Source organism: Sparus aurata, chromosome 13 (assembly GCF_900880675.1).
Source record: "Sparus aurata chromosome 13, fSpaAur1.1, whole genome shotgun sequence".
NCBI classification, from domain to species: domain Eukaryota; kingdom Metazoa; phylum Chordata; class Actinopteri; order Spariformes; family Sparidae; genus Sparus; species Sparus aurata.
Genome location: NC_044199.1, coordinates 5979870 through 6005521, shown reverse-complemented (window position 1 = coordinate 6005521; position 25652 = coordinate 5979870). Strand labels below are relative to the sequence as shown.

Genomic DNA, 25652 nt, shown 5'->3' with positions numbered 1-25652 from the left:
TCTGGTCGTCTCTTTCGTGATGTTCTGCTCTAGCGTCCCTCCGGTGTCTCCCGTGTGGTGTGTTTATTATCTTGGTGTCTGGTTTTCCCTGCTGATTTGTACTTTGTTTTTGTCGGCACTTTGTTTAGTTCTGGTTTTTAACTGCTGTCAGCGTGAATGAGCCATAACTATGTTACATTAAAACTTTAAATGGATAGGTGGGCTAATTTGGAGGCCTTTTAAAGGTGCACTGTGTAATTTTGGAGAGGAAATTTACATCTTCAAACAGACTAAATAAACAATCTAAGCTTTCATCACTGAATAAACAAACTGACCTTAAAGGACAACATAGTTTCATACTGTTTCACTTTGTTTATATGTGGCGGACCCTGCCACCTTTCTAGCTTCACACAGGGACCGTATTTTCCTCCGAAAGCTTGTTTATTCCATCATGGAGAAAAAATGAATACTTCTGTGTTTGTATTATTACCTCATTATTGTTGTAAATGCCAAAATTCTGAGTTTAATTTTTTTCTCCAAAACTACACGGCGCCCCTCAAGAGTAAATTTACTGCTCTCATTTTCCCCAATTCAATTTAAGAGCAAACAAATCTTGACCATCACCCTCCACATCCACCAGGTGGCACCAGAGAAACAGATGAGACAGAAGCGAGCGCTGACAAGTCATAAAGAAGTATTCTGTCAAACCGTTTGAAAGAGATATAAAACCTTTATTCATACATAAATTACAAACAAAAAGGTTGGCATGTGTTTGAATAACTTCCTTTAAAATGGTGGGTTAAAACATTTACTGTAATTTTTTATTTTTTTAACTGTAATATTGTGCTTTTTGAGTAGATCTGTATTTTCACATTGTAACGTCTGGATTCACGTGTTCGATTTGTGATCTGAGTGTCCTGGAAGTTAACAGGGCTGGTTGCTGATATTCGTTAATAGTCTGTGATGTGGGGCTTTGTATGGAGCTGTGAATGCACCGGGCTGCAGGGTGCCACGTCCTCCTTCATCCACCTGGCCCATGATGATGTAGTTGATGCCTATCGGAACAGAAAAAATGAGCACCGAGATTGATCAGTGTTACGAAGAGTGTTTGGAAAAAAAAAATGGAAACGCTAACACTTATGTGTCCAAGACAGTCGTACCTCTACGGAACAGCGGGCACTTCTTGCACTGCGACATCAGCTTGACCGACATGGTCTCTCCGACTTGCGTGATCGTGAGTCGACCGGCCTTGTAAGCCTTAATGAGGGAGACGTTTACATTAAGGGTGCCTCGGGGCCCCGGGGAGAGCGAGGTCACCTTGCCAGTCAGCACTTGAAAACAAAAAAAGAAAGAATCGGTCAAACAGACACATCTTCGGATAACTTGTTTTGAACGTGATCGTCAGGAGACTCACCGAATTCACTGGCACAGTAAGCGCTCTTGATGGTTCCATCTCTTTTGCAGGCTTTGGCGCACAGAGGATTTTGAGCCACTAGAGACATAAAAAAAAAAAAAATGCACATTAGTTCTACATCTTCTTCTTTAAAACACCGGCACAGTGTGCACATAGCTGCACCCACCGGGCCTCTTTCCATTCGTGACAGGCGGCCTTCTGTCCTGGCCTGTGGAACCCTGTCCGCGGTTTCTCGTGGGCTTCCCTGGTTTGGGTCTCGCAGTGGGAACATGTTTGGTGGTGGTGGGCGGCTTCGTGGTGGTGGCGGCGGGTTTGACTGCGGGCTTTGGGGGGATGTACCTCGTGCCGGCTCTTCTGTCGACTGACGGTATCTGAGAGCCACGCGGGACGCTGACGTAGCTGGCGAGGAAGCCGTCGGATGTCACACTGAGGTCAGACACAAACTGGACCAGCAGCACGTTGCCGGTGGTCAAAATGGGCCTGGACAGGAGACAGGTGGAGGTGGGAAGTTAATGGTAGGACAAAACTACATATTGTCCCTTTTTTTTAAACATCTTTAGAGACATCTGCCACTCACTCTGGGGCCTCATCGCCACAGTATTTTCCAATCAGGCGCGAGTCATCTTTCTCGCCACCATTAAAGAACGCCACGTAGTCAAAGCGGCAGTAGGTGTCGGCCTCCAGGACGAACTTATCAAACTTCACCTGGATTACCTGGAGCACCAATCGGAAAAAAAAATATGACATGAAATGATCAATCGCTGTGTGTAAAAAGACTTTGAAGTACATAATATTTGTATGCTGAGAGCGAGTGTGTCGCCAACCATATCAGGCTCCACAGTGATGAGCCAGGAGCAGCTGGTGCCCGGTGGGTATTTCTTGTCGGGCCAGTTGGGCGTCTTGATCTCTCCCTGTTCCTTGGTTATCTTCCCCCCGCAGATCTGATTGGCTGAAACAAGTCAAACAACGAATGAAGATAAACGGCACAAGTGTTCAAAGAATCCGATTTGTTCTATAACTCCAGGATACTTGAGTTGACTCATGTGGCACACGCAAGAGAAATGCATTGTGCGAGTTCAAAAGCGAAATGAATTACCCAGATCTGGCCGACAGTTCGTTTCTATCTAGGTTGACTGGATCTGGCCCAGATTTGGACCAGTCCTGGTTTAATTCAGTTCGCTCTCAGCTGACATGTGGCCTGTTGTGGCTCAGATCTGGCAAACAGGAGTGGACCGCCCATATGGGTCGGATTGATGTGTCTGGTACAGTTTTGCTATCTGGGGCATAACATCAGTTGTTGCGCATGTTGTTTGTTCTTTCTGATTTTCATGCATTTCATTCTTCTTCTGAAGCAGAAAGTAGAGATTTTACAGGAAATGTCAGGAGAAGAACAAAGTTTCCCAGCTGAATTCATAGCAGGAACGTCATGATTCACTGTTGGCACGTTTAAAGGGAAATTCCAGTATTTTTTAGACCTTTTTTTTAAACCCTATATTTAGATGTTTTCGGTGTGAAAATGACTCACACTAACCAAATGTTTTTTTTTTTTAATCTGTCTGGTAGATTGCTCAGCTGTACTGGCTGCAGTGGTTTCAGTGTTATCCTTTGGGGCAACTGTGATCGTCATAGTTACGTCCATTTAAAGCTTGTTTAGCTGCCAAACGAGGCGATGTGACTATATGGCACGGGTTTACAAAATACCAGAATTACCCCTTTAACCTACAGGTCAACAGGGTGCTCCCATGTTTAAATTACTTACAAACCAAAGTCATTATCAGCCAAGAATAAATCTGTGATATATCCTTAATGGTTGTTTAGTACTTTTAATATGCTCTAAACATAAGAAAAGATGTGAACAAGATATCCAGATGGAGTCTCATGTTTGATGCAGATCCCTCCTCTCAGCATAAACTGCTCCATGCGGTTTGCTTTATCAGCGAGGTTACGAGCTAAGCTGCTGGGGAACAAGATTCAATCGACATTTGTAAAAACAGCATCTGGCAAGTTGAGGGAAAGCAGAGCTGTTTCCCCTCAAATGACTTCCCTTGTTCTCTCCTTGTTGTTCTCGTTTGGCAGCCTGCCTTTTGGTTTCTTGAAAAGCATGAAAGTTCTTGGAAGCGTCAGTGCAAGTTACCACGTTGGTATTCAACCTTAGTGCAGGATTGGAATAAACCACGCAGTCGTGAAAGGCTTCGTATTTTTGTTAAAATTGCAGAATAATTCATAAAAATATGTAACAATCTCATGATTTCAAAATGTAAAACAAACGTGGGGAAGTGCAGGTTATGTGAAGTTTGCTTATAAACACTACAGTGACGTAAAGAGCATCAATTGTTTACAAGGTGGCTCAATAAAACCCTGAAATAACCGGCACCATTTTCAAATAAAACATAATTTAAGAGGGTAAAAAAAATCATTTAAAGATCAGTTAGAGGACATTCATGAGAGGAAACTCCCACTGGTTTCTACACTTCATGGTGGTGGTGTAAACCCCCACGCACGCTTGGGCATATTTGTATACATGATAAAACATAAATAAAGCAAAGAAACCCTCGTAACTGTGACCACATTACCATCAACATATGGTTCCACTCCACTGTAGTAGGCCACGAAGCCTCTGCCCTGCGTCTCCCCGTCCGTCACCATCTCCAGCATCATGTTATTTGTGGTCGAGATGAGCGAGCCGGGCCGGAAAGTTCCACAAAATCGACCTAGTTTCTGCACCAAGTTGGAGTTGCCGTTGTAAACATCCAGATAGTCGTAGCGGCATTGTGAATCAGCCTCCAGGTCAAAAATGCGGAAGGAGAGTGTGATCACCTTTCCCTCTGGGACCTAGGGGGGGAAAAAACCCACAGAGGGATTGTACATGAGTCAGATGGGAAGAGAGAATGAGCGAGGATGGAGTCAGCATTCAGACATGTTGCAGGGGCGAGTGACTCACGGTGATCCGCCAGGTGCATTTGCTGTTGGGTTTGTAGAAGCTCGGGAAGGCCTCGCTGCCAACAAAGCCTGAGTCTGCCACCAGGTCCCCTCCACAGTGGAACACCGGCCTGTGGGAGACAATGGGGAGAGACTGGTGGGAGTGGACACTGTAGCTCTGTGAGACAATAGAACTGCGTTAGTTCAAGTCCACCGAGACGCTCTCGAGTATTTCGACCAGCTTCCTTTTAAAGGTCTCTAGGCCATTGGTGCATTGTAGGATTTACTGGATAAAGTGAGCGTGCTGTAAATAATTTTTCATTAGTCAGACCACAAGTTATTAACCGCCCTCGACTGGGTGTTGAAATAAATTCTTTGCATGCTTTTGACTCCCCTAATTAAAAATGTGTAATTAGGCGACCTAGTCGAACCAACCATCTAGTAATTTGTGGGAACCCCGTCAGCTCTGCAGCAAGAACATGAGTTTATATGAAGACGATTCAGTGACACAGATCCTTTGTTGATCTCAGTCATGAAATATGACAGTACGTGTTGCCTCACATTAATGGAAAAGTCAAGTGCTGGTTGTTTTGTGAGGAGCCCCAAAGTGGTTAATATTAAATAGATAAAGGAGGGATTATTCAAGATTAATTACAAGATTAAGTTCGTAGGCCCCATGCTCACAATAAAAGGAACTGATGGATTATTAACTTAAAAGTTTTTAGATTTATTGGATATTGGACACTTCGGGCTTCCGTAGACATGAAGTGGCTTTACAGTAAAAAAAAAAAATAATAAAAAAAATCTGTTATTCAGATATCAGCAGTGAACTATCCACTCAAAGTCTTCAGTATAAACAAAAACCAAAACTGAATCCACAACCATCAAGATTTGAAACCTCTGACAGAATATTATGAGCAGCTCAGTGATGTCATCAGGGACCTGGCACGAGCTCTGACTGGGTTCCGGTGGTGTAATCCAAATCTAATGGGCATACGATTTCCTTTTGCAATTTCACATCTTAATAACTCCTCATTGTTAAAAACCCCGTTAGATATTACAGTAAGAAACAGCTCACAGCAGAAGAATGTGTCTGGACGGATGCCATGGTCGACGAAGTGTCCGCCACCGCTTAGTCATAAAAAATGAAAAAGGATTTTTAGTTCCATTTTTCAGTCATAGCTGGGAAACACATTTTACAGCTGGGGGAAAAAAATAACCCGACCTTTTAGTTATTCTGCTGCTGACTGTAATAAATCATATTGCTCCAGACACACAGAGAGCTTGCTGAAGGACTCGTTTCATGGAGGGGGAAAAATTTCCTATTTCAGACTTTTTTTTTGGCCAGCAGAGATGCAAAAGACCAACATTCATACTCCGGAACAAACAGGAAGATGCCTGAACTTAAATCACATTTTGTTGTCATCGTCTGTCATCTGTTTGTGGTGTCCAGACAGAGACATGTATGCTTGTTTGTTTTTTCATATTTCAGGATAAAGAAAGAAAAAGCATTTGACTCCCTCCGGTGTGAGGAAGTAAACAGAACGAAAAAACGGTTCCTGACAAACAAACAAACAACAGACTCAGACAGCAGAACCCCCAGCGAAGTCAGACGCCCGCCGATCAGAGCCAAGATGTCCAGAGCAGGAGCCAAGTCGCTGTGATCCGACCCCACAGGCAGAACCAAAAGCATTAACATCTGGCTGAGCCGGTGACTGCAGACTCAGCACGCCTCACATCGCGAGCCAAGAAAAAGCAACAGGACAACTCTGTGCCCAATCAAACAGCGAGGTGGAAAGAATTTACTTACAGAGGCAGGAAAGTATTCAGCGTTTTCTCGCCCTAAAGTCACAGGCTCTTGTGAACTAAGGCGGATTTCTGTTAAAACCCATGACTCCTGACCTCTACAAAGTCACACATTTATTTCAGTAGGACCCATTTCACACACACACACACACACACACACACACACACACATTCTCCTCACACTCACCTGGTGTAATTGGTCTGTTGAGCCTTGGTCCATCCTAAACTCAGAGACAGGAACAAGGAGAGACCCCAGATGGAGCCCACATGCATCATCTTGCAGCTTGCACACAAAGCAGACTGTTGCAGAAAAAAAGGGGGGAATGGTAGCAGGAGGCGAGAGGTGTATGACAGGGGGGAGGCGGAGGGTGGGCGGAGAGACTGGAAGAGCGGGGAGGAATCAGACAGTCGAGAGAGTTCTAGAATGGATCAGGAGACGGAGATGCTGAAAGGACAGCGGCGATGACAAAGAGCAGTCAGGGGGGGATGACGTGAGCTGGGAGGGAACGAGGGAGGAGAAGGGTTTTTTTTTTTTTTAATTAGAGCCAGATGTTGCTCCATAACAACCCAGGTTTCAGTAGAGCAGAGAGGGGGCATCGAGGAAAAGAGGGCAGGAGGGTGCAGCGACAGGGGTTGTGGCGGACGTTCAGACAGGAGTGCATCGTTTTTTTACAGATGTTTGTGGTTCTTCACGTGGTTGAAAGTTACGGGAAAAAGAAGCTTGAATTTGGGGGGTTGTTAATCCGTTAACATCCATCCTGAAGTGTCTGGTGGGTCATTATGCACAGGTGGGGCCAGAGCCTCAGGGTCTGTGGGCTGCAACTGGTCGGGCCATAAATCCTTACATTCCACAACATGTGAGACCTTTAATTTAGACAGAACCTTTTCTTAAAGGAGCAATAAGTGAGAATTTAACTGTCACCTTCATACTTAAGACAGATAAGGGTCTGTCTTAGTTAGCTGGATCCGTTAGCCGTGCGGCCAGTGGTTCAGACTAGGAGCTCAGGGTCCAGGGGATGTGGACTCAGACTTACTTGCAGTGGTGTGCACGGGGGGCCCAATTGTTGAAAAATGCGCGCTAAAGTGCCCTCTTGGGAGCCAAAACATGCGCTGAAGTGCCCTCTTGGTTGGCAAAACACACTAAACTGCCCCTTGGCTGGTTAAAACAAGATAAACTGCCCTCTTGCTTGGCAAAAATGTGCGCTAAAGTGCCCTCTTGGGAGCCAAAATGCATGCGGAAGTGCCCTCTTGGGAGCCAAAACGTGCGCTAAAGTGCCCTCCTGGGAGCCAAAACGTGCGCTAAAGTGCCCTCTTGGTTGGCAAAACACACTAAACTGCCCTCTTGGCTGGTTAAAACATGATAAAGTGCCCTCTTGGTTTGCAAAAACGCACGCTAAAGTGCCCTCTTGGGAGCCAAAAAGCGTGCTAAAGTGCCCTCTTCAGTGAAAACACGCTGTATGTGCCCTTTTTTTTCTTTTCGCCCCTGCCCTTCAAAAAGTCTGTGCACACCACTGCTTACTTGGGTTAAAGACCAGGTTTACGAGCGTTATTGCTCAAAAAACACACCACACAGTACCCCCCCTCTGTCTCTGTTTCAGCTCCTGTCTCTTTAAGGCCTGCCCCTCCCAAATACCAAGTCTCCTCTGATTGGTCAGCTCGCACATGTCTGACCCTGCACTGCTAACAACAACAGAGCAGCTGTGCTAAATCAATTTGTGGGTGCCAAACTAGCTGCGAGGTATAAATCACACAAATGTTTCACCACTTTTAACTTTCAAGACTTCTAACATGCACAAGAAGCTATTTATGTAAAGCATACCAGGTCTCCTTTTGATGAATTGACTCGGAGCCATCTTTTTTAAACACAACAGGATCCAGGATGAGTTCCAGCAGGACCAAGAAAGAAGAAGGATCACATAACAAATGATCTCTGTCCTCTTACCGTGTTGCCACAAGCCCCAGGGGCTCCTTGGGCTCCACAAGATCTGAGCCAGAGAGCATCTATCGCCCCCACTGTCCACCAATGCAAGAATAACACTGTGTGTGTGTGTGTGTGGGGGGGGGGGGGGTATTCTCTCTCTGTTAAGATCCACAAATGAGCCAACCCTCTGGCCCACATTGCTGAGGCCTGTGGAGGGGATGCTGTTACAATAACACTACAACATCGGCCACTTTTACAGACTGCGTAGCCGCGACACCTCGATCAAAGTCTGGGCCGAGGCAGGACGGACGGCTCGTGAAATTGCTTCCACAGAGAGACCGTGTCTCCGGTTACATGTGCCTCGTGACCTCAGCTGCTTTTTTAATACTTTCAGATTGACTTTGGTTCCTCGAAGCGCGCAGCGAGAAGTGAGCATTCCCTGGTCCTGCTGCGCTGTGTTTGTGTTAACCCAAAGTCCTGATAACAGGCAGCAGAAGCAGGAATGCGATGACGTGCTGGGGAGTCTGCTGGGGGGCGGACAGCGCCTGAAGCTTGCACAACTGTGCAGCCACTGCCATTATGTGTGGGAGTAACAGTGACCTTTTACACTGAGCAGAAATCCAAGTCGAGGGTGGAGGTTTTTTTTTTTTTTTTTTTTCGTGCAATAACTCCTCCTGACGAATCCTCGAGTGGAGCTGGACGTGCATTCCTTCTGGAGAGTCAGAGGGGGGAGTGGGTGACCGTTGCGGAAAAAAAAAAAAAATCAGGAAAAATGGAAAACAAAGTTAAAACGATCTGACAGAGAGGCAGTTTAACAAAGTGAGAAGTTGTTTTTGAATCAACCCCTGCAGTTAGGTCATGTTCCTGCCTCCCTGAAATCCACTCACTCCCTCTGTAAATTACTCCCTTATTATGTCCAAGATAAAAAATAAAAAAAAAAAGTGACACTGCGCTGTAGAGGTGGAGAACAGAGTCATGTGAGCGATCCATCCGAGAAGGTGACGGACCGAAAATGATGATTCCCTAACAATCACAGACCCGCGTGCGCTCTCTGTAATTGTGGCTCACTCCCTCGGCAGATTTAAGAAGAGGATCTGTCTTCCAATTATGCAGCGCAGGAGGCCAAAATTTCATGCGACCTCAGCAATAAATAGAAACACCAACGCGGAGATTAAGACTGAGCTATCCCGCTTTTTAATCAGAAGAAATCCTCCAAGAGCGCTTCACAGACGGAGCCAGGCACCAGAAGACACACGTCATCGCTCTCTTAAAAAAAAAAAAAAGCATCCGAGTCGGCTCAAAAGGGCAAATCTGCTCCTCTCACATTTAAAGAGGGAAAGTCAGTGAGGCGTAATGGCTTATACTCCGTGAGAAAATGTGGTTTTGTGCTCTCAGCGGATGGACGACGTGCTGGAAAAAAAGAGCTCGCAGCACCTCATTTGGCTTTGACAGGATGTTGTGTTGAGGCGAAGCAGACTTAAACTCGCGGTGGGTACGTGAGTTTACGTAACTGTGGAAATGAAGCGTGCAGCATCGCACCTAATGCCCTTGTAATCACTTTTCATGGAAGCTGCTCAGGAGACACACTAGTAAGTCCAGGGGTTATAATGACAATATCATACCTGGTAAAGAAAGGGGAAGCAGCAATAAAAGCAGCTCCTTTTTCCTCAAGCAGGAGGCAAAACTATGCTGTGTTGGTTCAAACAGTGAAAAGCGCAGAGAAATCAGAGACATCTGCAAAGTCACCGCTTGCTTTGTTCACTATATAAATGATGTTATGTTTCTAGTTTTTTTTTTGTTTTCTTGTTTCCTGTTTTATTTTGAAATTGTGCCCTCATGTCTTGCTTTTCAGTTCCTCCTTCCAGTGTTTTTCCGTTCCTTCCCCTCACCTGTCCTTTTCACTCCACCTGTTACTCATCCCCTCGTTAGTGTCTATATATAATCTGTTCTCCTTCATGTCCACCCCTGCCACCCTGTGTTCTCCTCCACTGTTCTCTCCAGTGTTTTCCAATGTCTCCTCCAGTGTCTCCTCCAGTGTCTCCTTCAGTGTCCACTCCAGTGTCTCCTCCAGTGTCTCCTCCAGTGTCTCCTTCAGTGTCTTCTCCAGTGTCTCCTCCAGTGTCCCCTCCAGTGTCTCCTTCAGTGTCTCCTCCAGTGTCTCCTTCAGTGTCTCCTACCAGTGTCTCCTCCTGTGTCTCCTCCAGTGTCCCCTCTAATATCTCCTCCAATGTCTCCTCCAGTGTCTCCTCCTGTGTCTCCTCCAGTGTCCCCTCTAATATCTCCCCCAATGTCTCCTCCAGTGTCTCCTCCAGTGTCTCCTTCAGTGTCTTCTCCAGTGTCTCCTCCAGTGTCTCCTTCAGTGTCTCCTACCAGTGTCTCCTCCTGTGTCTCCTCCAGTGTCCCCTCCAATATCTCCTCCAATGTCTCCTCCAGTGTCTCCTCCAGTGTCTCCTTCAGTGTCTCCTACCAGCGTCTCCTTCAGTCTATCCTCCAGTGTCTCCTCCTGTGTCTCCTCCAGTGTCCCCTCCAATATCTCCACCAATGTCTCCTCCAGTGTCTCCTCCTATGTCTCCTCCAGTGTCTCCTCCAGTGTCTCCTTCAGTGTCTCCTACCAGTGTCTCCTCCTGTGTCTCCTCCAGTGTCTCCTTCAGTGTCTCCTCCAATGTCTCCTCCAGTGTCTCCTCCAGTGTCTCCTCCAATGTCTCCTCCAGTGTCTCCTCCAGTGTCTCCTTCAGTGTCTTCTCCAGTGTCTCCTCCAGTGTCTCCTTCAGTGTCTCCTACCAGTGTCCCCTCTAATATCTCCTCCAATGTCTCCTCCAATGTCTCCTCCTGTGTCTCCTCTGGTGTCTCCTCCAGTGTCTCCTGCAGTGTCTCCTCCAATGTCTCCCCCAGCGTCTCCCAGTAAGTATGTTCCTGATTTTTGTTCCTTGAGTTTACATTGGTTTGTACTTGGCTCTCTGTTTAAGCTCTTTTGTTGACATTTTGTCTTTTTCACTCTGCATTTGGGTCCTCACCTTTTTTTGCCAAAATACAACAGATGACTCACTGTCCAAAGATTTGTGGTCAAAGAAGAGGAACCGTTGTTGCAGTGATTGTGAAATCATAAGATCTTAGAAAAGTCTCTCTCCACTGCAGGCCTGGTTACTGTACACTACGTCTATAGATATACATGCAGTTAAAATACCATCTTAATAGTAAACACTGAGGCTGCAGCACTTTCTGTTCAGTTAGCGTCTTTTGCCCACAAACCTACAGTCCTGAAAACACTTCAGTCTTATGTATTTCACCTTGGAAATGTATTATTGACATGTGATTCTTCGTAACACTGTACATTTACTTGAGTACTGCACCCTAAGTACACATTTGCGGTGCTTTTACTTGAGCATTTCCAGTTTCTAAAACTTTACACATTTACTCCACCGCATTCGACGGACGGCTTTATTTACTAGTCACTTGTCAGATTACCGTGTATCTCCAAACACGGAGTCGTGGATCTGAATGTTGGGGATAAACTGGAGGATAACGTGTTTACTTTATGGGATGAGAAAAACTCTCCCACTTGTTCAAATAAACTTCTTGCATTCTTCATGTTGGCTTGGCTGGAAAACACATTGTCACGGGCTGTTTTTCTAAACTCATGAAACCTTTTCTTTTTAGAGATACATGATTCACACGGAGCAAACATATGATTCTCTTAAAGAATGTGACGCACTGCTGTTGTCGAGTACAAGCCAAAAGTCATATTTGAGTAAAAGTAAAGATATCGTGTTATTAGCTCATTTATTTTGAATTATGACTTTGGTATAAGTGAAAGTCACCCATATGAATAGTACTCCAGTGAAAGTATCAAAATTATGCATAAAGTATAGTTACATATATCTCAGTACTGTATTCTATGGGTCAGTCTGTCTGGACAAATCATTCAGCATTTTTCTGATGATCAAAATAATGAATACTTCAGTTCTTGAGTACATTTTTTAGCAACATTCCATCACTGCAACTATAAAGTAGCCCATTTAAAATTTGCTCAAACTTCAACAGCTATAGCAGTAAAATAGAAGATGAACTCATTATATTTATTATAATAGTAAAAACACTGACAGGAAGCATTTTACTGTGCAATAAGTAATTGTATAATTTCGCTGATTACAGCCTTGCTTACTTACTTTTACCTAAGTAACGTTTTGAATGCATGACTTTAACTGTAGTAAAACTCATCTGATACATATTTCTGCTGACATGATGAACTGTATGCATGAATAGATGAATGAATGACTTTATTTTGAGCCAAAAAAACTAAAACATCATAAAAAGACAAACAAAACAAAAGCAACAGTGTCTGAAAAGGAGCAGGTGGAAGTAAAACTACCAATTTCCCACTTTTCTTCTTTTAACTTTGTGATTGTGATTTTGTGGGTTCATAAATAAAGATGATTTGATTTTGATTCCACCATATACTGAAATACAAACACTGTTCTTAGCTGGACGAACACGTTGTTGTTGTTTTCCTTCCTTTCCTTGTCACAAAACTTGTTTTTAAATGTTATTTCTTGCTTTAAACATGATGAATGGACTTTCCTTGGGAACGCTGACAGGTCACGTGTGTCACTGGGCCCAAAATATAATGAATACAATATCCCTCCTGGAGCTCACTGTTGATTTGGTGACACCTGGTGGAGAAAACTCGAAACTACAACTTGTGTTTAACTACAGCTACAACTGCTGTGTGCGAGGTGGGTTCAGTTTCCACACCACAATATTCAGCTACAGTGTAGTTTAGTTTCATTACATAATATATATTTCACCTTGTAGCGACGTGATTCAACCGGAACCGGACACAGTCTGCCTCAAAGCGACGACAGCTTATTGAAATCTTCTGCTAATACCTTAAATTTATCATAGCTTTATTTTGTTGTGCTGTCGAGTGTATATGTATATAATTTATAATGTGGTCTACAATGTGTATATGAAGCGTGTTTAATTGCAGAATCACGTTAAAGCGTCAGAAGCGCACGGAGGACGGTAATTATCAGATTTACGCGCAATTAAGCCGCTTTATGTTGGCTCCTTCAAAATAAAAGCAGCCGGAAGTGACTCTCACTTGTAGCTTCCTTTCAAAACAAACTGTAGCTTTGTTGCCTACAGGTTTTTTGTGTGCGTTTGTTTCTTTTGCTGGCAATGGAGTGAATCATTTTTGCATGACGTACTCGGATATGACCTTTTAATACCCTTTTGAATGCTTTTAACCTTAAAATTACTCCATGAGCCACGATGGAGTTTTTTTTTTGTTTTTTTTTAATAATGTCTGCACACACATGTTGACACACACACACACACACACACACACCATTAAACTCGACCGCTTTATAGATTCTAAACCATAATGTCACTTAAAAGTTTAATCGTTACCGGGATCTCCGGCACATTCATGCAGTTTGTTTTTTTCGAAAGTGGGGATTATAGTTTGTAACAGCGGATAAAAAATGGGACTAAGTGCAAAAAAGCAATTGTGTGCATGGATGTGTGGACTCGGGCGGTGTCGGTCTGTGTGCGAGGCTGGATGTGTCTGACTCTGGATGGATGCTCCTCTTGTATTGTTTTTTTAGGAACACATGTCATCAGGACAGATTAAAGAAAGACATGTATCTTTTAGTATTGATAATAAATTTATGCTTATTCATACAGGTCAGATAAGGTCCCAGAATTGCAGTCAAAATTGCATCTGCCCATTGTTGCACACCCACAAAGCACATGAAGCACACACAAAAGTACAAGTTGTCATAGGTACTGTTTTTTCCAATATACATATATTTCATGATGTTCATCAATATAATAAGACATTGATAGATTTACACTACAATTATTTTATGTACTTTTTAGTTTTTCATTCAGTCTCCTCTCCTTTTCACGTTGAGTCAACCTTTGCTTAGTTTTTCTAATCCCATACCAAATGACAGCACAATAAATCTATCAATAAATAAAAAGCAGAAGGAAAAGGAAAAAAATAAATAAATAAAAAGGTTAAACTAAAACCGAGCACATCGCCCGTGATCCTCCGGTCCTGTCCCTCCAGTTAGTCCGGACGACCCGGGGAGATATTGGCTTTCATCCCAGAGGAAAAAAAAAAAAAAACCCACAATCCCGAAGTGAAATCAAAATCTTTTCCTCAACAATAAAACAGATTTTAAACAAAAAATATATCTCGTAGATAGAAACGGCAATCTGATGTAAACTGTAGAATCATTCTAAGCATTCTGGACGATTGAAGGTAAAAATACTTTTTACCCTCATTTTCTTTTACCTTTTACCCATCAGTGCTTACACACAAACAATTTCAGTGACATCTGGAGTTATTACTAAAATCGATGCAAAAGAAGAAACCAAAAAAACCCCACAATATTTGGTTCAAAAAAATTAAAAACATGTTGACATAAAAGAAGCAGAATATTGTGTGTTCATAGCCATCCACTGAACATTCAGAGACTCAGGTTCCCTCCTATCGCTGCGTTCGAGCCATTTGGGGGGTGACGGTTCTCTGCTCTGTACATATTTCACGCTCTGATGAAGAATCGGATCTTCTCTTTTTGTTTCCTTCCAAGTTTGAATCACAAGTTCACAAAGTTATCCTTCAAACCTGGAAGGGTGGACTTTTAAAAACCCCCGCATTGGCTGCGTCCGCCCCTCCCAAATGACCCCTGAACGCAGCGCTAAGTTGAGATCGCTGAACAATTCTCAAGGTTGACACATAAAGACAATATTCCCCCGCTGAGTCATGTTTCCCATCCCGCTGGGAATAAAAATAAATAAATTAACGAACAAACCACGTCAGAGAAAAAAGTGCCACGGTGTTCAAAAACGTACGCGCACTTTCTTTTTCACACGGACAGTAAAGCAAACGGGAAAGTAAAAGAGAGAGCACTCGCTTCAGTTTCACCTTTTGTGTTCAGATTGGTTGAGCACTCACGACAGCTGGATATTTTTTTTTTTTTGTATTTTATTTATTTTTTTTATGGATAACACAGAAGTCCTACCCCAATCAGTAGTGTTACGGTCCACTGTGTGGTTAAACTCCTGCAGAGGATGGCTGAGAATAAGGACCAACATTTGGAACCCTATCGTGTTTTCTTTTTTTTTTCCTATTGCCAAAAACCCAATTTTACAGTTTATAATATAGTTTTTTTTGTCCTCATATAGATATATATATTTTGGTAAATTGCTAATACCTTAAACCTGAGGATATAGGACCCCCTACTCCCCAAAACACCCCCATATTACAACACCAAACAATGCAGACATTTTTTTTTTTATATTTAACGTTTTTTTTTTCTCGGTTTATGTCTAACAGCTATTACATGTCTTTTTTCGTTTTTCAAAACTTGGCAGCACTAATGGAGACACGAGAAAGAAAGAAAAAGAAAAAAAAAAAAAAAGAAGAGTTGTGCTATTATTAGTTACAGGATCGTGTGTCTAAAAAAAAACTTGTTACCGATTTTAGAGAAGCTCTTCAGACCTGGGCGGCGGCGGGGGGGGGGGGGGGGGGAGGGGGCAGTCTGTATTTGAGATTTGAAGCATGCGGTCCTTTTTATTAGGTTTTGGTTTTTTAAAATGTTTGCATATGTCAGAATGGCACACTCACAAGCCAAACTGACACTTTAAAAAAAAAAAAGGTCCGGTACTGGTGGATCAATAGGGGGGTAATAAGGGTGTCAGCTAAACAGACCCGGATCGTTTGGACAACCTGTTTGTTCTCTCCACTTGTTTTTGATGGCAATTGGCAGCATAAGCATGGAAAAAAATCTGGTCTTTGGTAGTCGTCTGCAGTTTACTTTTGCTCTGTTTGGAGGGGGAGGGGAGGGGGGGGGGAAAAACACCTGTAACGGGGAACGGAGCCGAGGTTCTCGTTAAGGTCGGGCTCCTTTAGTAGAACTCAGCCGACAGATCTGTGACCTCGCTCGCTTGTGTACTTCAGTGGTTCAAGGAAACGACGTGCCCTCACTCTGAGATTTAAGCGGCCTAATCTGTCGGGATAAACTGGGGATATTCCCAAGACAGAGCTATTCTAACACTCACACACACACACACACACTGCACACACTCGCACACACTCGCACACTGTAGGATTCAGAATCAGTGAGTTGAGCAAAAGGGCGGGGACGGGTTGGTCTTCTCGGCTGGTGGGAAAGTTAAAAAGTTGTTGAAAAGAGACAAGGCTGCTAAGGCTTTACACACACTCGTCCGGACGCGCAGGTATTTTTTTTTTCTCGATGGCTCAATTTACACACTTCAGGATTGTTAATTATAGCGTTAGTCGACCTGTCAAACCTTGAAAATGTTCAATTGCATGATTTCAGAGCTTCGAATCACCACGACCGCGAGTTTGTTGGAGGTAAAACTCCCGCTTCCAAAAACGCCGTCGGCAGTTTTTTGAGGGAATTTCAGGTTTATGTCGTCTCACGTGTGCAAGGCCTTAGTTTGATAGGGTGTTAGAAAACAAGTGCATCACATTTGCCCCCTGCTCACAAAGTCGCCAAAAAGGTTAGAGCACGCACCGAAAAAAACAAAGGTCAAAGGAATAGTTTCAAGACCGAACCAGCAAGGGCACCAATGAAAGAAAGAACAATAGAAGCCTCTCCCTTGATGCTTGGCAGTGTATAACGCACGGAGCTGAATTACAAAAAACACACCAGACGGAGGTAAAGAGGAGCTTTTCGCCGACTGTCGGCGGCAAACAGCACTGATTGCACACTTCCTCTTCACCTGTCTGTTTCACACAAAAATATACTATAATAAAAAATATAATCTATTATTCTTAAAAAAGAAAAAAAAAGGCCTTAACTATTAGGGAGAAACACTAAGAGACAGAACCACTGCGCGAGCGAAACACTCTGCTTCCAGTTTTTTTCTTGTCTTTTTTTTTTTCAGAATAATTGCTTCTGGCGTCTCTTGTCGCTAAACCTCTGACTGTACATCACTGAGCCTTCCCCCTGAACTAAAAACTCAACTGTGAATTTGACTTCTCTTTTTTTCAATTTTCGTCTCATTTAGCCTTGTCGTCTCTGTTCCTGGATTTTGCAAAATAAGGCTTTTCTGTTTGTTTTTTTTCTCTTTAAATGTGCTCTTCATGAGGAGAGGTTTTGCTGCACGAGGATCTCCTTCGGGCCAGGCTATTGACCTGCCAGACAGCGCCATCAAAAACAAGGTTTGTTTGTGCATTTTTAAACAGATTTCTTTTTTTTTTTCTTTTCTTGGCAGTCAGCCGCTCCCTCGACACTTAACTTTTACAGCACGGGGGCGCGTTTGACTGCAGATCTTCGACAGTGACTGAAGACTAAGGCTTTTCAGTGTGAACTCGTCAATTGTTTTGCATCGGCCCTATCTCATCGCCTGGAATTAGAATGCTTTTTGCAAGCCCATGTCCACAGTTAGACATTAATGACATCTCCATAGTATACTGTAAGTGTAATGTCAGGATAACATTGGTTTTTTTTTTTACAAAAGAAAATCATTTGGACAGATTGACGGTCTAATCCTGTCTATCCAAAACTTACCCTTACAGCTATTAGCTAGAACTATTTTTTTTTTTCTCCTATGGTTTGTATGACCGACGTTTTTCTCGACACAAGTTTCATCGCGTGTTATTATTATTTTTAAAGATACTTACACTTACATGTGCTACGGTAAGACCATTTGCACTAGACTGCAATGAAGGAATGTTTTCGAAATAAGACACTACGTAATATTTAAAGAAAACAAAGAAAATAGAACATCTACAGACATTGGTCCGACTATGGCAGTTTCGAAGAAATCATCAGAAGAAGAAGAAGTCGAGGTGATCGAGCATGCTGAGAGACAGATGTTACAGATGGAAGGTGTTGAGGGGGGGATGGAGGTGAGATGAAGAACGAGGAATGACACTTAGATGGAGAGGACTGGGAGTGATGATTAACAGGGAATTAGTTTGAAAATTCATGCATTATTTTGTGTGTTTTGATCAAGATCAGTGAGCATGAATTCTCTCGGAATAAAGCCGCGCAAAGACTCTAAAACTTCATGGCATCGAGTTCCAGAAATCTGGAGCTGAAGTATTTTTCAAGGGCAGTTTGAGCTCCGATTCCTGCAACTTGACGAGTAAAGTTTTCGATCTCTTTCGGGCTTATTTTGGACCGTCTTAATGGACACGAGCGACACAGATGGACTCGAGAAAAACCGACTTGGTATTTTTCCGTTAGCTGAACGGAGACGGACTCCACTGTGCAGAGACACACCAGAAAAAGAGAGAGTCAGCAGGAGGAGGGGGGACGGATGATGATAACATGCAAAGATACACACTTTTGATTAATAGGCAGTATTTAACGCTGAAGCATACGTAAAATTAATACAAAAAATTAAAAAATACAAAATGCACACACACGCACACGCACACACACCTACAAAACAGTATATATCAGAATAAAACTCTACAAAGAACTATATATATCAGTTATGTAACAATTACATCGCCAAATCGTTGTTTTTCCTTTTCTGTTGTTGCATCGTCACAAGTGTTTTGGTTCTCAGTATGGCAGGTTAGAAAAGCCAAGAGGACCCAGAAAGGAGACGGTGGGGGGACGGGGGGCCACACACTCACAGGACAAATATTGACAGTGGGGGTCCAGAGGCGAGGTGGTGGAAGTGGGGGAGCCATGGGGCCCTGAAAAGGGGTTTAGTGGGTGTTATATCGAGGCTAACCAGGGGTAAGATAGATATAATAAACTATTTTTCTCATGGTTAATTTTGGAATCAATTTGAGGGTTTGTTTGTTTTTCTTTTCTGTAGCAAGGAAGTTGCGATCAGACTGGGGTAGGAGCGACTCTTCTTAGGTGCTGAAGTACACTGTGGAGAGAAAGACAGAGGGGAGAGAATTCATCAATTATAATGTTATACCAACATTGATGTATATTTTTGTGTAGACAAATCATTTATATGAAAAATAATAATACTACATCTGCAGGGCTTGTAGAAACATGCAGAATAGAAGTCTCTTTTCCTCTTTTCCTTAGAAATGTTATGATTGTGAATTGATGATTTGAAAATAAAGAGGTTTTTGTCGGCTCCTAGATGATTGTTGGTTCCAGATTGTTGGTATCTCATGTTATCTGTGTTTCATCAGCAATAAGCAGTTGTTGCCAGTTTGCGGAAAAACATGTAAAAAATGGCTGAGTTCTACAGTATGTGCCCTGTCCTAGCTAGCGTGAGCGTTAGCGTTCCTATGGTCTCACATTTCTAGGATTTTTTTTCCAAAATTAGGCCCTATGTTCCCACATTTCACCCTTAAATTAAAGGGAAATGTAGGAACACAAGACCTGAAAATGTCCTAGAAATGTGGGAACATAGGGGCTGAACCGGCGTGAGCAACAATAGCATTAGCTGGAGTTACGTACGTAGCGCTTGCTAGCTAGCGTTGGCAACGTCAGTAACACCTTTAATGTAATTCTGTTCTTCAGCAACTTGTCTTTTTAATTCAGGGCCTTATATCGTACTGTATATATGTAGAAGAGACATTTCTTTATACATAATTCCTGACATAATGATGGCGAATGTATGCAAAATGGAAAAAGATTCTTACCAATAATGACGATGAGGACAATCACGCATATCACACCCAGGATAATCATCATCTGTAGTCAGAGGAGTAAAAAAAAAAAGGCATTAAAAAAATGTGTCATTTTCACAAAACACACCTAACAAATGTCATGTAGCCCAGCTAAGCTTCTACCTGCCCTCACTGTGTTGTTATTCATGCTCACTTATTATGAACTTCCCAGTTAGATTAACCTCAAATTCCAGCAGCCTCCCATTTTTTTTGACATGGGAGGCACAATAATTCCCCTGGCAACATGTCTTTGTGTGATCCTGTGATGATGTAGATATTATATCTTGAATTTCGACCCCAGAACAACCAATGAGGGTCATGTTATTGTACCAGAAAAAGGAATGCTTCGGTAGAAACTGCTCTCATCTAACCTTTTTTTACAAACGTATTTGCTATTCAGGTAAGCGCGTCTGCTCGTCCTCACCTTGGCATTCTTCCACCAGTATTTATTCTTCAGTTTTGCAGCGCTGGTCTCGAACTGAGAGGCTCCAGCCTGCAGGGCGTCAGCCCTGTCGTCCAGTTCTGACAGCTTCTGATCACGCTCCAGAACCTTATCCACATTTACACGCATGATATCCACCACCTGGGGAAAGACACACAGGAAGCAATGAAGTGCAATCAGCCATCCAGACAGAACGACCCATGTGAGTGAGGGTCCGACGGGATGGAGCTGAACTAGAGACGAACACATCCCTAACAACGATTACTAGAACCTCAAATGTCTCCGGCTGAGCAGCAGGTACTCACCTCGTCCACCTGCGCCTGCGTCTGCTGCAGACGACGGTTGCTGGTGAGGTTGGGAGGCTGAGTCGCTCCATCTGCAGGGGCTCCAGCGGCTGGGGCAGACCTGGTTATAAAGAAACATACAAATATTTAGTTATTAGATAAAACTCAGGAAGGGTTTTGAAAGCCTTGGAATGAAACAGGAAGAAGCATCTATTAGAGTTTGCAGATGTTCATGTTTAGGTATTTGCGGAATGTTCTAGTGGTCACGGGAAGGTATGTTTTTTAAGCTCACAAATATATTCTTTGTTGGACTACTTGTTGTTTTTTAATTCACTCAGATGTTGAGAGTGGTCTGAACTGGAAGCTATAAAATAACGGCAAAGTCATGGACACACTCCTGGTTACGTGCTGTCGTGATATGTAAATCCACATGCTTGGTACTGGGTCCAGAGTTCCATCGACTGCGGGCCTTGCTAAAGTTAAGCGGATGTGTCACTGTGACCTACATAGACCTTTTCTTTTGGAGGCACTGCGCACAAACAACGACCCCAGCCAGTGAGAGACGGGCGGTTTAAGCGAGAGCGTCGCCGGAAGCTCCATGAGAAGCGTCTCGTCTTCATGCTAACATGAACTCCCAGGACGTACAGGAACACATAAAAGCAGAGATACATAAAAATGTTAAAGCCGTTATTTGATTTTTTTTTGCGAGTGCTATGCTAATGCTAACTCCCGCTCCTTCCAGCTCTTCTTGTTGTTGAGTGAACCACACATGAATGATGAGCAATAAAAGATTGAGCGACGGCTTCGGGGTACTAACTACAAAGCGACTGTATGTCTCATACGGGGAACCATTAATAGTGATGCAAGACTCATCAAAAACGAGGAGGATGAGATCTTTTAGCAGCTGAGCCACAACCTACCTAAAAAAAAAAACACGATTTCCAACAAACAAGGTGTTTTTCTCCTAATACTTTGACGCCATATACTGTTTAATTCAAGCAGAAATGAATCCAATAAATCAGAACATATAAGAGATTAAATCGCTGAAAAGATAAGTTGAGATCATCAGGACATACAAATCTATTCGTGGCCTTCCTGAACCGACTGGGACTGTTTCTTACTAAATTAAGTTTGTGTCATTCTGTATTTGTGAGTCACGAGGTGAGAGGAAGCAATCTTTAATTTTAAGAGCAAAAACAGTACCCGAATGCTATTCTTTGAATGAGATATGATAATTACAACCCACTCAAATCATTTAATCTTCATAAGAACATATTCCCATATCAATTTAAAGTCTTAACATTGGAACTTACACGTTCTTGGACGCAATGTAGCATCACATACGTGAAAAATCACATTTCAAAGGCTCCAAATATCTCAATTTTGAGTATTTTATAGAATAAAATGCTTTATTTTCAATCCATAATCCCGATTTATCAATAAAACCATGAAGTGAACTTGTAATCTTGTATGATAAAGATAGGATCGTGGTATCTTCTGCTGAATTAGCTGTAATTATAACCTAGCAACACCGCTGGTGTTGAGGCAGAACTCTGTATAAAGGTCACCTTTACACGCTCACACATCGCTAATCCTCTAACAACAACAAATCCTTCTGAATCGTCTCGTGGTTGCCGGTGGTCCCCGTCAGCTGCCAGCCGGCCTTAATACAAACTGGCAGTGTTAAAGCCTCCAACCCGCGGTGTCTATTTTAATACGACGTGTCTGAAACAAAAACTGGTCTGCGAGTTAACGTGGGCTTCTTTTTCACCTGACAGCAAAAGGTGTAATGAATCCAAACCAACCAGGAAGCATCGCGAGTGCAGCGACAAAGATTTTCTCACCAGCTCCCATCATTCCTGTGAATAATCCCACTGTGCTCGACGGAGCGACACGCCGGCAGCTCCACACCCAGGTGGGGCAGCCGGTTCTGATCCGTGCAGCTTTGGCCGTTTATGACAGTTGACTGTTACATTTCTGTCAACAGGTATTGTGTGGTGAATGTAACCTGGTGAACCTTATTTCGCTTCAAACAGACCCCATAAAAAGAGACGCCAGCCCGACTCTCTCTCTCTCCCCGACGATGATTTGGTGTTTTCCGAGGTCGAGTTTCACCAGAAAACAACAGAACGGTGCAACAATTAAAACAAATTAAAAATTAAAAAACACAAAAAGGGCTCTGATCTGAAAAAGGCAGCTGCCCGAAACACGACGTCAGGGAACACATTTCCTCTCTTAACAGCCTGCTGCCGACAAGTGTTTTAATTGTTGCTTATTTTCTGTCGTTCTGACTGTTTCCCAAAGCCTGGATGGCAATTTCATTTTGTCCACAGTCAAAGAAACCAGAAAATATTTCACATTTAAGAAGCTGGAATCAATAGAACACAACCAGATGAATCAATGGCGATCGGTTGACAAACAATAAATTGATCTCGGTGGCTCTTTCAAGTCAGACTGGGTGAAAGCTAATTATATTCAGGCCTTTTGTTTTTTCAAGACAGAGCTTATAAATATAGTCTCACTCTCTGGATAGATAGATAGATAGATAGATAGATAGATAGACAGAGATCACATGTTCGGCCCCTGTCATGTGAGCAGCATGCTGTCTGACTCTGAGCACTGGAGAGCGACATTTCAGCACCGGACAGCGCCTCAGCCTCTCTGTCCCGCTCTGTCCGATGTTACACAACCAGAATCTGAGAAATAAACCCAACAACACTCGCTCCTACAACAGCACCACCAGACCCGCCAGGGGAGGGGGGGGGGGGGGGGCTTTTACATCCATGTCCTGCAACACATCACGTTTCACGGCCTGTAAACACACCGACAGCCTGCCAGCGTCGAGGGGCGGAGGAGAACCAGCAGAACCACAGTGTTCCTGGTGACGAACGTGACTTATAGGAACGCGCTGGCGCGGCTCGGTTCCGATGTCGTTGAAAAGACAACCCCCTTAGCCTTTCACCCCCCCCTCCCTTGTGTGTTTTTTCTTTTCTTTTCTTTCTTTTTTTTTTTTTTTTGGTTAATTACGCGCTTGGAAGATGGATGAGGACAAATAAGGAAATGGAGGATTTCGGACAGGATTGGTTGGGTGGTTTTGAAGACGCGCACGGTGGTGAGACATGTGAAGCTGTCCGCCCTCCGCACGACAATCGACGACATTACAGTAGGAGGCTGAGGCTATCCCCACCCCCCGCTGCTGCCCGGGTGCAAATATCACGTAAACTAGGCCTAAGCCTGCCTCACAGCTAATAATACCCCCTGTCTGCCTGCCTGTCTGCCTCTCTGCCCGTCTGTGGAGCGCTGCTCGTCGAATAATGTCGACGCTGCTTCCAACATTGTGTCCTTGCTTGTGTGTGTTTTTATTCTAGAAGCGCTGAATGTCACCTGCGGATCAGCAAAGCGCCCCAAAATACCATGAAAAATCCATAAAAAAATAGAATCTATATATGTGGTTTTATCGTGCGAGATATTTTCCTCCATGTCCTCCTTTTTCTTGTTTTCTTTTTTTTTTTTAATTAGCCTGTGGGGTAATCGAGCTAGACGGTGGTCAAACCAGTCCAAACTGGAAGATAAATAAATAAATAAATATATAAATATATAAATAAAGAAATGCGTGGAAAGCATCAAACGGCTGGAATGTAAAAGAGGCGCGTTGTGAACATCGTGTAAACGTGTGGAGAGACAAAAAAACACCAAGAGAGGCTAATTATGATGTTTTAATGAGAGATAAACCCGGAGAGCGCTGCGTCCGCTCCAAGGTTAGGCCGACGAGGTTAGCCCTTTTTTTTCTCCTTTGCCCTGAACGTATTGTCAAAGAGAAGGAGAGAGGGAGGAGAAGGAGGTGTGGGATTAAATCCAACAAGATTAGAATAACGATGTGATTAGAAAAAAGAAAAAAAAAAAAAGGCTCGGGGTTTGATGGCGGAGGCGCGCAGAGGAAACCATCGCCGCTCCAGTCGTGAGGACGGAGTAGGAGCGATAAACAAATCCGGGTTTTTTTTTTTTATTTCATTGTATTAAAGGGAAAAAAAAGGTGCGGTACTTACATGTTTCCTGGTTGTGCTGGCTGGGCGGCTGTGCTGAAATCCGGGACTGGGAGCGTGTGAGGCGCGTTAAGTGGCTGGCAGATGGATGTGGATGTGCCTCTCTTCTCTTGCGCTCCTTCTCTTCCCTCTGGCACCCTTTGCTTTTGGTTATCGTGGCGTGTCCCTGCCTATATAGCTCCTGGAGTAGGGAACGCTGGCTCGTACCTGCTCGCTGAGACGCGTCTCCCCCCACTTGCTCGCTTCGACAGCGCGAAAATAATAAAAACCCCGCTTCTCGTCTTCTCGTCCGATTTTTCTAACGGCGATGTGCGGCACCTGCAGGCTATTACGAGTGCCTGGCGCTGTCAGGGTCCGTGCGGTAATGACGGTGTAATAAACAGCCGCCTGGATTAGGTGGACAAAGATGGCTCGGTGACGTCAATCGCGGCGAGTTTCATGTTGGAGATGGGAGGCCCGGAGACCTCCAGACAGCCGGTGCGTTTTTACGCGCGGGGAAGGCGCTGTTTTTTTAGGGGGATGTGCGGGTGTTTTCATGGAGGGGCGACACATGTCACGGTGGTGCTTTTGTGGGGTTAGAAGCGCCTTTTTGAAAACAGGAGCTCATTTGGCTCGCAAAGCCTTGTGTGTCAACAAAATGGCGTTCCTCGAAAGGGGGTGTGGCGAGCCTCGCATGTAGGCGCCTGGTTATCATTCATAGTAAATATGGAGAGGGGTGGAGGTGGAGAGGACACCACCTGAGAGAGGGGCAACAGCCTGAGTGTGTTCAGTGTGGTGAATTGTTTGATATACGCTAATTATTGTGAGCACAAGGTGTTTGTTTTTTTTAAGGCCCTGCAGTTTGGCCCTCGGGGGCACCCGTCCTGCTCCCCGAGGAGGGTTTTTCAGAGTTCCTCAACAAAAGGAAAATCATTAGAAAATAACAAAACAGTTAATTTAATACTGTGTGGGCTAATTAGATGATTAATACTGGCATTTATTTTTTAAATATTCCAATATCACATGTTATTAGAATCTCCCCTAATAGCAGCTGAAAATACATACAACTGCTGGGCTAATTCATGATTTATTTATTTATTTATTTATTTATTTATTAGTATGAATTTAAGTTCCATTTCACTCCTCAGTGCCCTTCTTAATATGTCTCGGATCTATAATCTTCACAGATTACTGCTCCATGAATCCAAGTGAAAAACCACCTGACGCCTTATC

At 43.6% G+C, this 25652-nt stretch overlaps 2 protein-coding genes across 2 annotated transcripts; both read right to left on the bottom strand.

Moving 5' to 3' along the window:
* Nucleotides 1–689: 689 nt before the first annotated feature.
* On the bottom strand, nucleotides 690–6562 carry pcolcea (procollagen C-endopeptidase enhancer a). Its single transcript, XM_030439057.1, has 9 exons — nucleotides 6306–6562; nucleotides 4335–4443; nucleotides 3967–4225; nucleotides 2218–2342; nucleotides 1971–2107; nucleotides 1560–1873; nucleotides 1394–1471; nucleotides 1140–1310; nucleotides 690–1034 (listed from the first exon to the last, which is right to left on the bottom strand). Exons 1-9 carry the CDS (start codon nucleotides 6392–6394, stop codon nucleotides 904–906), a joined length of 1413 nt encoding a protein of 470 aa, XP_030294917.1. The 5' UTR covers nucleotides 6395–6562; the 3' UTR covers nucleotides 690–903.
* Nucleotides 6563–13686: 7124 nt separating this feature from the next.
* Nucleotides 13687–24866, bottom strand: vamp2 (vesicle-associated membrane protein 2). The gene is made up of 5 exons (XM_030437722.1): nucleotides 24444–24866; nucleotides 20419–20518; nucleotides 20096–20254; nucleotides 19645–19696; nucleotides 13687–18911 (listed from the first exon to the last, which is right to left on the bottom strand). Coding segments are annotated over exons 1-5 (330 nt in total). The 5' UTR covers nucleotides 24446–24866; the 3' UTR covers nucleotides 13687–18894.
* Nucleotides 24867–25652: the final 786 nt, after the last annotated feature.